Here is a 15,706-nt window from a genome sequence, read left to right as displayed (position 1 = left end):
CTGGAATTTTTTATTCTCTTCTCGGTCCTGGGGACGCGGGTAAGCAATCCTCTGGCAAAGTAAAGGGCCTAAGCCTACAGCTTGGTGCGTTGGCCGGGAAATTGCCCCACCCCAGGGGGGGCCGGGAAGAGCCAGGCTCGACCAGGTGAACAGCTCGGACCGGAGGTTGCAGGCTTCAGCGCGCACCCTACAGATTCGTGGGGGAAACCGGCCACACCGCTCCTGAGTAGGGACCTCGGTCGAGGGAGGAAAGAGGACTGGCCAGGAGGGAATCCGCAGCGGAAAACGGTAAGCCCAAGGGAAAGGGCGTGGGCCCCCAAGGAAAAGGGGGGGCGAGGTCTGATCAAGCCTCACCTGGTTGTGCAGAGGGCCGCCAGTAAGGTTGGGTATAAGGGAAACAGAGGGGAGAACTGGCTGATTGCAGTAGTGTGCCGCCAGTAAGGTTGGGTAAAAGGGAAACAGAGGGAAAATTATTTTGATGTGTTTGGTGTGTTACATGTTGGAATTATATTGGTGTGTTTTGTATGTTGTGTGGTGCATGTCAAGATACTCTAGTGACTGAATTGTCAAGTGTGGGTCGGGGCTCAGCGTTCCCCTTGGCCGAGCGATTGCAGGGTTGTGCATTTTCTGTCAGGGAGACCTCGGCAGATCACAATCTGTATCGTGTGGAGTGTGAAAGAATTTACAATCGGATTAGGTGCAGAGTATCTGAAAAATGGGGTCTGGGGCAAGCCAATGTAGCCCTCTGGAATGTTTTTTAAAGAACTGGAAAGCGGCCACAAAGCATGATGATTGGGGAATCAAATTGCGAAAACAGAGAATGAGGACATTATGTGAAGTTGACTGGCCCGCACAAACTAATTGGCCATCAGGAGGAAGCTTTGATTTGCAACTAATCAGCCCATTATATCAGAACATATTGAATGTCCACCCCGACCAAATCCCTTACATTTCTACTTGGAAGATCAATGTAGAAAAGAATCCACCGTGGTTGAAAGCCTGCCAAGGCGACGCCCCACGAAATACAATTTGTACAGTTCGACCGGCAGGGAAGGCAGAAAAGCCCCCGGTGATACAAGATCCAGAAGATGAGGAGGGGGGAATCATCAAACCGCCACCACCCTATGCTCCACCAACTGCCCCTCTAGCAATTCCCCCAGGCCCAGGTCCCCAAGCACCGGGAGGAGCTGGCCCCCAAGCCCAAACAAGCCCCTTGCCAGCCCCAGGAGGCCGTAGCCCAGGACGAAGGGACAGCGATGTGTTAGTGAATGATGATTTAGAGGAAAAGAAGGAGGAAGGAGATGATGAGGAATTTGTAGAGGAATTGGAGAGATGGACTGATGAGAATAAAAGATGGACCACGGAACAAGAGAAACGCATTGCGGCATACGTAAGCCCCTATGCAGAGAAGTTGGATGTGAGCCCCTTGTTAGTTGAGGCAGCAGAATGCTGCACCCCTGAAAAGAGGAAGAAGTGGCAACGTAAGTGGGGACAGGCGGCGAAGAGAGTTGTAATTCATAGACAGTATGAGAAAGCCAAGAAGAACCAGACAGAAGGAGTAATGCCCCTCCGAAGGGTTTATGACCCACCGGGACCTCCAGGGCCTGGTGGGGCGGAGGCACCACGGACCTACACGGTCCAGCATATACCCTTTTCAAGTGCAGATGTTTGTAATTGGAGAAATCAAAATCCCTCCTTTGAGGAGAATCCAGCTAAAATTATAAAATTGTTTGAAGGGATTTTTAAAACCTATAATCCCACTTTTGATGATGTGCAGTATTTGATGGATGCGCTGCTAACCACAGAAGAAACTAGGCGAATCCATGTTGAAGCTCGAGTACACATGAGAGCACAGGGAACACCGGATCCAGACATTATAATAGGATACCCTGATAGTACACCGAATTGGAATTATCAGACTGCTGATGGCCAGAAAACCCTCACTACCTACCGCCAGAACGTGTTAAATGGTATGAGGAGGGCAGCCAGGAAACCCACCAACTTTGTGAAGGTCAGAGAGGTAGTGCAGGGGAATGAAGAGGCCCCAGGGGCTTACCTGGAACGCCTGAAGGAAGCCTACCGTCAGTATACTCCTGTAGACCCAGATGAGGCTGCCAACGCCCTTATTGTAAAGGCTGCTTTTGTAGCTCAGGCAGCGCCCGATGTCCGCCGAAAAATTCAAAAACACGAGGGGTTCATAGGCCACACCCTTGAGTGGATGTTAGAACTGGCTCAAACCACTTACAATCAGAGGGAAGAAGAGGAACAAAAGAAAAAGGAGAAGTATCAAGCAAAGAAGTTGATGGCATTACAGGCCACCGCACCCATCCCTCAGAAAAGAGGAAGTGCCCGGGGAGGAGGGCAAGGCCGCCTGGGGAGGAATCAGTGCGCCATCTGCCGGCAGGAAGGGCACTGGAAAGGAGAATGCCCACAGGCCCACTTAGGAGGGAGAGGACGAGGAGAACGAGCCCCAGGCCCAACCCCCAGGGGACCTGGACAGGAACTGAGACCTTGGTCATCGACAAATGCCAGCAGGGGTAGAGGACGTGGACAGGGACCTCCCTGGTACCCCTCAGCCCAAAGGCAGCCCGGCATGATGAGCCTGAAGGAGGAGGAAGAATACTAGGACAGACCGGGCCCAGCTGCTTTAGGTTCCCGTGAGCCCATGGTCAAAATACAAACAGGGAACCAAACTATCCCCTTTATGGTTGACACAGGAGCCGCCCACTCTGTTTTGCCCATGCCAGTGTCCAAGCCCACCAAGCAAACAATTAACATAATAGGAGCCACAGGGAAATCACAAAGAGCCCCCTTCTTGCAATCTGTTGCCTGTCGCCTGGGCGGCCAAGTAGTCCAACACAAGTTTTTATATATACCAGAGTGTCCCATCCCATTATTGGGCCGAGACCTGCTATCAAAATTGCAAGCCCAGATTTCCTTTCAACCGACAGGAGAAGTGACAATGACTACAGGGCAAGCAGGCGAGTTCTCCTTAGAGGTACCCTTAAGGGAACACTGGCGCTTAATGATGGTAAAAGAAGAGGAGGGGATTATCCCAGAAGACCTCCTGCAAAAGGTTAACCCTGGTGTATGGGCAGAAGGCAACCCGCCCGGAATGGCAAAGAACATCCCACCTATAATAGTCAAGCCCAAACCGTTCGCCAACCCTGTGGCTGTGAACCAGTACCCTATCCCCCGGCGAGCTGCAGAAGGAGTATGGGTACATTTGGAACGGTTACTTCGCCATGGCATCCTGAGGCAGTGTCAATCTCAGTGGAACACCCCACTCTTGCCGGTGAAGAAGGAAGATAACTCGTATCGCCCGGTCCAAGACCTTAGATTAGTTAACCAAGCCGTGGAAACCCTCCACCCCAATGTGCCCAATCCTTACACGCTGTTGAGTTTAATACCTCCTACTGCCTGCTATTTCACGGTACTGGACTTGAAGGATGCATTCTTCTGCTGCCGTCTGGCAGAGGAAAGTCAGCCCCTGTTTGCATTTCAATGGATGGATCCAGGAACAGGCACCAAGGTGCAATATACGTGGACAAGGCTTCCACAAGGCTTCAAGAATTCTCCAACCCTTTTTGGGGTTGCATTGGCCTCGGACCTGTCTAGCTTCCCCACCAGCCCACACAGGATTCTGTTGCAGTACGCAGATGACCTTCTTTTGGCCTGTTCAGACGAGGACACGTGTATGGAAGCCACCAAGGACTTGTTAAATCATCTGGCTGAAGCAGGATACCGAGTATCTAAGAAAAAGGCCCAAATATGCCAACCCATCGTAAAATACCTTGGATTTGATATATCCCATCAGCGACGGACCCTAAGGGAAGAAAGGAAGCAAGCCATCATCCAGATTCCAGAGCCAAAGAATCGCAGGGAACTTCGTGGTTTTTTGGGCTCGGCAGGATTCTGTAGAATATGGATACCAAACTACAGCACAATTGCCAAGCCTCTGCATGAATCAACCAGAGGAACTGAAAAGGACCCCTTTGTGTGGAAGGAAGAGCAACAACAGGCCTTCAAGGATCTGAAAAGGGCATTGCAGCAGGCACCAGCGCTGGGCATCCCAAATCCTGAAAAGCCTTTCTCCCTGTTTGTGGATGAAGACCAGGGAACAGCAAAGGGAGTGCTATGCCAAAAATTGGGAAGTTGGCAGCAGCCCGTGGCATACCTATCTGAGCGCCTGACGCCTACAGAACAAGGCTTACCGCCGTGCATGAGAGCAGTTGTGGCAGTAGCCACCCTATTGAACAAAGCAGACAAATTTACTTTTGGCCAAGACACTGTTTGTGTGACCCCGCATGCAGTCCCAGCTCTGCTTGACATGAAGGGCACCTATTTCCTCTCCCAAGCAAAAATGAGAAAGTGCCAGATGTTATTGTTGCACCCACGTTTGAAGTTCCAGGTCACCACCGCCCTCAACCCAGCTACCCTGTTGCCGGTAGGAGAAGGTGAGGAGCAGACGCACGACTGCATTGAAGTAATGGACGAAGTATATTCCAGCAGGCCTGATCTCAAAGACGAAGCAGACCCCCACTGGCTTTCATGGTTTGTGGATGGAAGCAGCTTTGTCGAGGCTGGGCAGCGAAAAGCAGGCTATGCAGTGGTAGCCCTGGACGACCAGGTGGTCGAAGCGAAGTCACTCCCGCCTGGAACATCGGCCCAGCTGGCAGAACTAACTGCACTTACCAGAGCCCTGAGCCTGGCAAAGGGACAGAAGATAAACATCTATACTGATTCTAAGTATGCATTCCTGACCTTACACGCCCATGGAGCCTTATGGAAAGAGAGAGGTTTGCTTACCTCCAGAGGAAGCCAGGTGGCCCACCCACAAGCCTTGTTGAACCTTCTGGATGCTGTATGGGAGCCCGAAGCAGTAGCGGTTATCCATTGTTATGGACACACAACTGGACCAGGGGAAGTGGCCAGAGGAAATCGATTGGCAGACAAAGTGGCCAAGGAAGCAGCCCGGGAACTGGCCCCAGCTCCAATCATTGGAGCACTGGTCCCAGAAGAGATTTTAAGCACCGCTGACAAGCCAGCTTACACGAAGCAGGAAAGGGACACTGCAGACGCCCAGGAACTGACATTGACCAAAGAAGGATGGTACCTTACCCCTGATGACAGGATATGGATTCCAGAGTCTCTTTCGCGGCAAATAATTCAGAGGTACCATGATTCAACCCACATAGGACCCGATGCTACAACCAAGCAGCTGGAAAAATGCTTCTATATAGCCCACCTCTACCAACTGGCAGCCCAGATTTCCAGGAAATGCCTGCTGTGTCAAAAGAATAATCCCAGAGCCGGACCACTGGCTCCCCCAGGGATTCAGCACAGTGGAACGGCACCTATGGAAGATCTTGTCGTGGACTTTACTGAATTACCCCGTTGTGGACTGCACCGCTACCTGCTGGTAGCAGTGTGCACCTACACCGGATGGGTCGAAGCATGGCCCACAAAGACTGAAAAGGCATTTGAAGTAACCAGGTGCCTGCTTAGGGAAATCATCCCTCGCTATGGATTGCCAAGGTCCATAGGATCTGATAATGGACCAGCATTTGTTCATGCAGTCCTACAGGGGCTGGCAAAAGCGCTCCAGATCAACTGGAAGCTGCATACTGCTTATAGACCCCAGAGTTCTGGAAAAGTAGAGAGAATGAACAGAACTCTAAAGAATCAGCTGTCCAAGCTGACACAGGAAACCGGGTCTAATTGGGTGGCCATGTTGCCCTTGGCATTACTCAGGGTCCGCAGTCTTCCGTCAAAACGGACCCACTTGTCACCTTTTGAAGTTCTGTTTGGGAGACCAGTCCCATATGTTAGAATGTTAAATCCGTATGTTAGCCAAGATGTGCAACTGAATAATTATGTACAGTCACTCTCCCGAGTTCTTTCTTATCTCAACAGGTGGACCCAGGCTCGCACCCCATGTGTGTTAACTGAACCGTTCCATCAGTTCGAGCCAGGTGACGAAGTGTGGGTGAAAGACTGGCAGCGAGCCCCCCTACAGCCCTGCTGGAGGGGACCATACACCGTGCTACTCTCTACTCCTACTGCTGTGAAGGTTGCCGGCATCACCCCGTGGGTCCACCATACTCGAGTGAAGAAAGCCATCTCGGATTGGACAGTAACTCCAGATCCAGAGAACTCCCTTCGGCTGACCATCTCCAGACGCCTGGCAGACGACCGCTCTGCTGATATCACACCGGAAGCTGATATCTCAACGCACAGCTGAAGAATTGGATGGGAAGGGCGCCCGCGGGCAGCGTCCCCAACTCCGTGCCGGGACTAATCCAGGAAGTTCACCAGGACATTTAATATTTCCATAAGGACTTTCTCTTTTCTTTTTGTTATCTGCTCTATGTCCCACAGCCCTGACCCCACTGAGCCATACCGCCCTTATTGGCCTGCTAGCCTCTGCTACGACTGGTTCGTCTTGCCGGTGGTAAGAGATGGCGTGCTCTTTGGCTATTGGAAACTGGGGATTGATGAGATAGCCGTATTGAAACACCCCACTGCCCCGTTGTGGCTCCTCTCCCACACCACTGTCCAGCAAGCGTGGATAGTGCTCATACGGGAAGTTGCAGAGACGCTCGAAATCTATCGAGTTCTGGACCGCTTTTGCTGTTGTGGGAGGGTAATCAACTGTTATCTGGGAGGTAGAGCATTGTACCAACCTCATTTGATAGACCAGGTCCTACTCTTAATCCAGGCGATAGATGGGACGGAACCTATCTTAATGCAAGTATTGCAGGGGTGGGAGCCTTAACCAGGTGTGCATTGAAATTGCTAAACAAGTGGTTCAATCCACCCATCAGGGTTAGCAGAAAAGTTGACCCACGTAGTGGGAGCATCAGCTCACCAGTGGACTCTCATCCTTGAGGCTCAACAGATAGTCGGGCACAAATATCAGTGAGCTCTTCAACAATGAGCACACCCCCTGAATATTGGTGGGAGGAACCCTGGAGATATTGGTTTTGGTGGATAGGGGTTATCTCAACCGCTCTTGTCATATGGATGTGTGTTTTCTTTTGCTGGCATGAGCGTCACCGATTTTGTGGGAGGGAACAACCAGCCCCCATCCCCTTGACCCTTCTGGTACTAGCCCTACTTGGGTTGGGTCTGGGAGATGACTCACATATACGGAAAACCGGCCGGTCAGAGCCCTATCATCAGATTTGGAGTAATAATACCTATGTTAGAGATATAGATCGTTTCTCTTCTATGCTTAATCTTTCTGAATGTTGGGTTTGTATGCATATCCCTCCTCAATTTAAGAAGCCTGGCATACTACTGCATAGTATTCCAATAAATGAGTCATTTAGAATTAGTAATCTTATGTCAGATGGTCGCACCTATTCACCCCCAGTGTTTCTGTCACTCATGGAACAGGCACCTCGTTGTCTCCGTTTCAATCATAACAGCAGCAATTTTTTAGGTCACTATCCATATTGCAATTGGACTTATGAGTATATTAATGGATCTTCCTGCTTCCAAAAAGGTACTTCCATTTATGATGCTATGTGTGTCGATTTTTATACTTGGTTTACCTGGATGACGGCGCGCAGCAGATCTAACTGCCTGCTCCAGTCTGATTTGTGGTTGCTCTGCGGCACAAGAGCCTACAAAGAAATCCCCTCTGCCTTTTCTGGAACCTGTACTTTAGGAGTAGTCGTACCCCTGGTGTATAAGATGGATAAGCTCCCAACAGTCCGTCTGCGTAACAAAAGGGACGCAAAATCACCTATTAACCAGTATACCGGCACAGCCATCTCTAGGTCCCTTCTACCCCCTTTGGGTGTAGCCATGAATTACCGGGATCTGCATAGATTGGCAAACTGGACCGAGGCTTTGTTTAACTCCACCATCTCGGCCTTAAAGGCAATTAATAAGGAAATGTCAGAGATAAGGGAGGTAGTCCTTCAAAATCGTTACGCTTTGGATGTAGTCCTTGCCTCTAAGGGCGGAGTTTGTGCCTTAATTCATTCCCATTGCTGCATGTACATTTCAGACCAGTCAGCAAATATTTCAGCCACCATCAACCACATGGAAACAATGATAGCTGAAAACCCGCTGAAAGCCACAGGGAGTGATGCATGGGGTTGGATGTATTCCTGGCTCCCTGATGGCAGTTGGCTCAGGAATGTTATAGTATTATTAGCAGGACCGCTATTAATCCTTTTGCTTCTTTGCCTCTGTATCCCCTGCTTATTGCAATGCTTGCAGCAAATGATGCAAAGACTCCTGTCACGGAAGCTAGGACCCACAGTCATCGCTGTGATGAGGGAGTATAGGCCCATACCCCAGAACGAACCTAAGTATTAGGTTGTTCAAAAGAAGAGGAGGGAGTGAAGGGAGAGGGGAACGGTTAATCATTAATATTATCTACACATAGTAAATTCCGGCACTCTGCTAGGATGGTTACACAAGCTCAAACTCAAAAATGCAGTTATTTGCAAAGTCTAAATCAGACAGGTCAGGAGGCCGTTTCCTGTCTAACCAGCTATCTGAAACTGCTGATGTTAGCTACAGGTCAGAAGGTCGTTCCCTGCCTAGCCAAAAACTGCTGTCAACTAAAAACCACTAGCAAGATGTTTCCTGCTTTGCTTCTGCTTTAAGTAATGCTTAGCTAGCAAAAGAAGACACGTGTACAAGGAGGTGGGAGGGGGTGCTTACTGAGCAGACAAAATGCTTAACCAGCAGAGGAAGTGCTTAGCTAGCAGCCTTAGCCAGCAAATATAGATGTGCCATATAAGGAATAAGTTGAAAACTTGCCAGCTGATTGGGGAAGTTTTGGGGGGAGGTCTGGGAGGTGGGTAAATACTCTAAAGTATAAGAAGGCTTGCAGATGCGTATTGCTTTACAGTCAGATTTCAGAAACTATATTCTGCTGGCTGTCTCTGTGCACAGATTTGCAATAAAACTCTTTTCTCCAAAGAAGAAACTTTCCTGGAATTTTTAAGGGAGCCTGCTTTTTTTTCAGCCCCCCACATCATGCACCCACCCCCACCCCCCGCATCCCAGCAAAACATTCACACTTACAGCATTTGTATGCTCAAGTACAGAGAAAGGCCTTGATAGGGCAAGGTGGTATCTTCAGGAGGGACTTGAAGGAAAAGAAGATGCACATGAACAGGGAGAAGACACTTGGGAAAGCACAGTAGAAGAAACAGGGACAGACAGTGGAAGCGCTATTCTTGTTGAGTATTTTTGATGCACAGTGAATATGTGTTCATAAGGAATCTGGTTCAGAATGTGTTACGTTTAATACATTGCAGCCAACTGTTCATCATCTTTTTGGTGCCACCTTAGCACAATTTGTAACAGTTCATGCATATAGGAGTGGTGTGAATTCCAGCTTGTACATTTTTAAAAACATTGGCTGCTTCGCATTGGCTGGGTTAGATTTCCAGCGTTGTGTTGGGAAGAGACATCATCCAATAGGCATTACGAGGTGAGGCTGCCCTCAAGAGTGCTGGCAGGATGGCATGAGGCTTTGTAGGGGCACTGATCTGGCAGTGAGCATTTTGAATCAATCCAATTCAGGGAAGGATAAATCACCATGAATCAATCCAATTCACCTCGACATTCAGTCCAGAGATGTTGTGCACCTAGTAAATAGCCCCTCCTACACAATAATTCACACATGGAGGGAGCAAATTAATGTAGGTCCCACTAGATTTCATTCCCAGTGATTCTTTATCCTTCACCACAACATGCTAACAAAACCTTTGGCTGTAATCCAGTGTCCCATTGCATCTTCCCAAGATTCAGTCAGTTGTATTTAATTCTGCATTAACTGAGCACAGAACCACAGGCTTACAAATTAGTGCAAAATGACAGACTGGGTGGAAAGTACTGATTGCGTTAAATAGCACTAAACAAGCAACCAATAGATATTATATACTTCATTTTATTGAATTGTTGTTTTTTTCTTAAGAGACCAAAACCTGAGCAAAGCCAAAGACTTTTCAGTCGCTTCCATCTTCAACCTCTTTTCTTCCACACAAATTAAAGGACACAGAATTCTCTGCTGATTTCCAGATTACTTTATTTTGTAATTTGGGAAGACTCTGAGAAACAAGCTGTAGAAGCAGAGGCAGCTGGTTGAAACAGGTGTTGCAGAAAATTATAATCCTGCTTTGATTAATCCTGTTGGGTTGTGGGTTTCTTTCCCTTTTTTTTAACAACCGCCCTCCGGTTATGCATGACAGGTATCCAAATAATCAAATGTATAGGCTTCATAGTGACAATCCAAGCTATTGTCAGGAGAAACATCAGGAATGATTGAAGTATGTGAGCCAACTTAATTTGCTGTTGATGGAGACAGGCTTTTCTAATGTCCTCTTAAATGCAAGCAGACTTTTTCACGGGGGTGTATGTGTATGTGAAATAAGTGTGTTTTTAGCACAACGGTCAGAAAGAAATATGCATTGCATTATCATGCATTTTAGCTTGCTGCTAGTAACCATACAAGCTTCTGCACATTAATTTTGAGATTACATTAATAAGAAGTATGTTCAAATTAGTAAATAAGTTATCCGAAACTGTTCCAAGCCAACCTAATCAAAACCGTTCCATTCTATGATGCAATTAGTGGAGTGGAGCGGGGGGCATTGCTCTTGAAAAGATCCAGAAAGGTCAATGCAGGGAGAGCTGTAAATGTTAAACTATACGGGCGAATACTTTTAAAGTGACTATCTTGTTTGAGTGCTTCATTTGGAAGGACTGGCTGCTCGAAATGTTATGAAGAGAACTGACCTTCCCAAAGTGATAGGCGGCAGCTTTACAAAAGAAAATGAAAACCTTTGTTATATGCTCCTTAAATAATGTGCAGCGATGACTCAGCTATCAGCTAATTAGCATGATCAAATAATGATACTAGCAGTGTCACTCTTAGGGCTGGACTTCGGGCTGTGCATGTCTGGGCCCTCACAACCCACCCACTCCCAAGCAACTGAGAAAGACAAGCAGATGGCTGTGGGTGGGGGTGGAAGTGACCAACAGACCCAGCATTAGCACCTGCCATGAGCACACTATGGCTGACACTAGTTGCTGCAACCTCTATCTATCGTCTGTCTATCTATCATCTATCTATATCTATCATCTATCTATCTATCTATCTATCATCTATCTATCTATCTATCTATCATCTATCTATCATCTATCTATCTATCTATCTATCTATCTATCATCTATCATGATGATGAAGGCTCAAGCAGTATGTGGATCGAGAACTCCCAGAAGTGCAAGCTGGATTTAGAAGAGGCAGAGGAACCAGAGACCAAATTGCAAACATGCGCTGGATTATGGAGAAAGCTAGAGAGTTCCAGAAAGACATCTACTTCTGCTTCATTGACTATGCAAAAGCCTTTGACTGTGTCGACCACAGCAAACTATGGCAAGTTCTTAAAGAAATGGGAGTGCCTGATCACCTCATCTGTCTCCTGAGAAATCTCTATGTGGGACAAGAAGCTACAGTTAGAACTGGATATGGAACAACTGATTGGTTCAAAATTGGGAAAGGAGTACGGCAAGGCTGCATTTTGTCTCCCTGCTTATTTAATTTGTATGCAGAATACATCATGCGAAAGGCTGGGCTGAATGAATCCCAAGCTGGAATTAAGATTGCCGGAAGAAATATCAACAACCTCAGATATGCAGATGACACAACCTTGATGGCAGAAAGTGAGGAGGAATTAAAGAACCTTTTAATGAGGGTGAAAGAGGAGAGCGCAAAATATGGTCTGAAGCTCAACATCAAAAAAACGAAGATCATGGCCACTGGTCCCATCACCTCCTGGCAAATAGAAGGGGAAGAAATGGAGGCAGTGAGAGATTTTACTTTCTTGGGCTCCATGATCACTGCAGATGGTGACAGCAGCCACGAAATTAAAAGACGCCTGCTTCTTGGGAGAAGGGCAATGACAGGCCTAGACAGCATCTTGAGAAGTAGAGACATCACCTTGCCAACAAAGGTCCGTATAGTTAAAGCCATGGTTTTCCCAGTAGTGATGTATGGAAGTGAGAGCTGGACCATAAAGAAGGCTGATCGCCGAAGAATTGATGCTTTTGAATTATGGTGCTGGAGAAGACTCTTGAGAGTCCCATGGACTGCAAGAAGATCAAACGCATCCATTCTTAAGGAAATCAGCCCTGAGTGCTCACTGGAAGGACAGATCGTGAAGCTGAGGCTCCAGTACTTTGGCCACCTCATGAGAAGAGAAGACTCCCTGGAGAAGACCCTGATGCTGGGAAAGATGGAGGGCACAAGGAGAAGGGGGTGACAGAGGACAAGATGGTTGGATAGTGTTTTCGAGGTTACCAGCATGAGTTTGACCAAACTGCGGGAGGTAGTGGAGGACAGAGGTGCCTGGCGTGCTCTGGTCCATGGGGTCACGAAGAGTCGGACACGACTAAACGACTAAACAACAACAACAACATCATCTATCATCTATCTATCTATCTATCATCTATCTATCATCTATTAAAGGAGGAGCTTGGCATTCTCTGCGGTCAATGAAATTCAATCCACTTCTATATTCATTTACCCAGAATGCCTCTAGGTCAACAATTAATTTACCAAAACTTATATGCTGCTTGATTGTAAGAAAGCTTCTGAGTGGCTCACACAGATATACACTCAAATTCTTGATTAAAAGACAGTTTGAAACAGGTATTTAAAAATATTCAAAGGATAATCAAAATCGACCGTACCTATATGGAAGTTACACATGTAACTTCTATGTGTCTGGATGGGCTTGCATAAACAAAAATATTTTATGCAGCTGCCGAAAACCATTTAATAACCCTTCTGTGGGGTTATTAAGCCTCTTGCAAGATCATGATGTAATGTTACAGGCAGTGCTTTCTTTCTTTAAAAAAATGTTTAGGTACTCACATTTTCTTACTCATATTGAAATATTGCCCCTCAATGGGGCCAAACTTAGATTCACAAAAAATTTAGGGGTTTGTGTACCCCTGCATCCCCTCAGAAAAAAAAGCACTTGTTACGGGATTTGGTTCAGATACACATGTAGCTGGTGCAATTCTCATGTGGTCTTTTTAAAAACTTAACTTTCCCATCAACTCTCAGTCTGTTTTATTGCACCCCAGATACAAATTAATATACCTGCATCAGTGGACTACAAGATGAATGTTGGACAAAAATCTGTTTCTGTGCTGCTAAATAGCACCCGTTCTCACCAGCTTTCCCTTTTAATTGCATTAATTTATTTCTTTAGAATTGAACAGCATATATATTTGAACACTACGTACAGCAATTATCCAGATGGGCATACGTTACAAGGTTAAGTATATCAAGGGAAATAAGCAGGCAGGTGTGTGTGTGTGTTGTGATCCGCTGGAACCTTTCCTCTTTTATAAACATTAAATCTGTTTTCTCCACAATCTGCACTTTGGAATGCTTTTAAAAAAAACATCTGTTCTTTAGAATTGACCTGAAGATGCGTACACATAAGTTAAACAAGAGCATTCTGACATTTATTCAGAAAGCAAAGATTAATTTGATAAACAAAACATAACATTTTGTAAAGTTTTAGGTGTGTATAAATCCAAAGGCCAATCTCCAGCTTCAAAGTAGAATCATCCATCCATCCTCCCCACAGAATGTCAGTATCTTAATATGTCCAAGACCCAACTTCTTATTTTCCATGTCAAGCCTTCCTTTCCTTGTTCATTCTCCTGATCCATTGACGTTGTTGCCATTCATCATCTTAGACAGGCACATAGCCTTGGCTTTACAGTGGTACCTCAGGTTACATACGCTTCAGGTTACATACACTTCAGGTTACAGACTCCGCTAACCCAGAAATAGTGCTTCAGGTTAAGAACTTTGCTTCAGGATGAGAACAGAAATCGTGCTCCGGTGGCACGGCGGCAGCAGGAGGCCCCATTAGCTAAAGTGGTGCTTCAGGTTAAGAACAGTTTCAGGTTAAGTACGGACCTCCGGAATGAATTAAGTACTTAACCTGAGGTACCACTGTATTTTTCATTGCGCTTTCACTCTTTTGCTCTTGCTCTCTCCTTTGTTCCCATATTCAGCCTGCTATCAAGTAATGCCATTTCTCTCTTTGAAACATTGCAAAAATATGTCTCCTCCTCTATGCCTACTCTGCAAAAAAAAGTACAGTATGTCTGTGACTTGGTCCTCACTCATCTAGACAACTGAAGTCTTGGGTTTTCTATGGTTCCACCAATATTAGTCTATAGCTCTGCTGCAAAAGTCATTCACCTCTCATATTGCTCTGATCATGTGACACCCTTCCTTAAATCCTAACACTTGCTTCCTGTTCACTTCTGGATCCAGTACAAACTTCTTGCTGTTGTCTTCAAAGCCCTCTGTAACCTGCCCCTGTCTCTCTCTGCCTTCACAGCCCAGCACAACCCTGCAGGTGGAGTTTGCCTCATCACCATCCACCATCAAAATATTTCCTGTTGCCTCCAAAGATTCTGCCCTTTCCATTGGAACTGCCTCACAGCACCCCTGTGTGCTGCCACCTTTTCATTTTCTCCAGATTCTTCCTCAAAACCCACCATTTCCATTAGACCAGTGGCTCAACCTTGTCAATTCCGTGTTGCATTGCAACTAACCCTTAACTATGGCCAAGGACACAATAATTCCTATTCAGCCTTTCCTCTATTATTGTCCTCAGGGAAGGGACCTACCATCTTGTACTCTGTAAAGTGCTATGCACTAAATCGTGCTATATTATTATTTAATAATAATGATAGTATCTGTGTTTAACCTACCTACCTACCAAGTTTAATGGGTATAAAACAGGATAGTCCAAGGCAGACCATGTTCAGCCCTTTGGAGGACAGGCAGAATAAAACTGTGATATATAAATACTGCCACCCAATTCAGTCCACAACATAACATTGTGTACTTGAGATGGTATACAAACCTGAGGGCTACCATTACCTCTGGGCCCTGGGCAGGTCATCTATTAGTTTTAGTTCCCCACCAGTTAAACTGAACTAATTGTAGTTCTTCTTATGTTGTGAGGGTGGACACAATGAAAGATTGTAGAGCACATTACAAATTAAAGGGAACAAATAATAATTGCAAGGTAGCTAGATGGAGAGATATAGCCTTGGTACAAGAACTTGTGCTGTGTAACATAATGAGCTGTTCAGCTCCCTGCATTCAGAGAATTATTACCAAAGAAATCTATTTTGAAATGATGACGTACTAACCACCCAGCTGAAGGGAGAAAACTTTAAATTACCCAGGGTAATTTACCTGTTATCAATTCCCAAGTATAGAAAATAATTCTGTTCTTCATTTCTAGCAGTGCACAGTTCATGCATTTAATATATGTGCAACAAAGCAGAGACCATGAAATAACAGATTCATTTCTGCTTGCTCCCATTTGCTAAGTTAAATTAAGATTTTTGTTGTTGCTGGCTATATTAGACTGAATATATAGCAAAATCATTTTTGAAAGGCAAGGGAATTCAGGAGGACCTGAACAATGTAACTTTACTGGAAAGCATAGTTAGCTGATCCTGTATATTATTTTTTATCATCCCTTCCCCCCAAGGCAATTGATTGAATGAATTGAGTGAGTCCAAACTAATTATCCCCAAACAAATGAATACACAATATGGGGACCTTTTGACTCTTAACCAAAACGGACATCACTCTTCTTTGCTAATAATATGGAATAAAAAG

General features: G+C 46.0%; 2 protein-coding genes across 2 annotated transcripts; both read left to right on the top strand.

Annotated features, from left to right (window-relative positions):
- The first annotated feature begins 470 nt into the window (after window positions 1-470).
- On the top strand, window positions 471-6,244 carry LOC114584662 (uncharacterized). The gene is given in 1 exon segment (XM_077926327.1): window positions 471-6,244. A coding segment is annotated over 1 exon segment (5,424 nt). The 5' UTR covers window positions 471-820.
- LOC144327300 (syncytin-1-like) lies at window positions 6,241-8,964 on the top strand. The gene has a single exon (XM_077926324.1). The coding sequence runs from the start codon at window positions 6,937-6,939 to the stop codon at window positions 8,332-8,334; it is 1,398 nt and encodes a 465-aa protein (XP_077782450.1). The 5' UTR covers window positions 6,241-6,936; the 3' UTR covers window positions 8,335-8,964.
- Window positions 8,965-15,706: the final 6,742 nt, after the last annotated feature.

Source organism: Podarcis muralis, chromosome 1, assembly GCF_964188315.1.
Source record: "Podarcis muralis chromosome 1, rPodMur119.hap1.1, whole genome shotgun sequence".
Classification (NCBI taxonomy): domain Eukaryota; kingdom Metazoa; phylum Chordata; class Lepidosauria; order Squamata; family Lacertidae; genus Podarcis; species Podarcis muralis.
Note: the sequence above shows the minus strand (reverse complement) of the source record. Positions and strands in the feature narration are given on the sequence as shown.

Coding starts and splice junctions, on each gene's coding strand:
- LOC144327300 (XM_077926324.1), top strand. CDS start 6,937: ATGAGCACACCCCCTGAATATTGGTGGGAGGAACCCTGGAGATATTGG.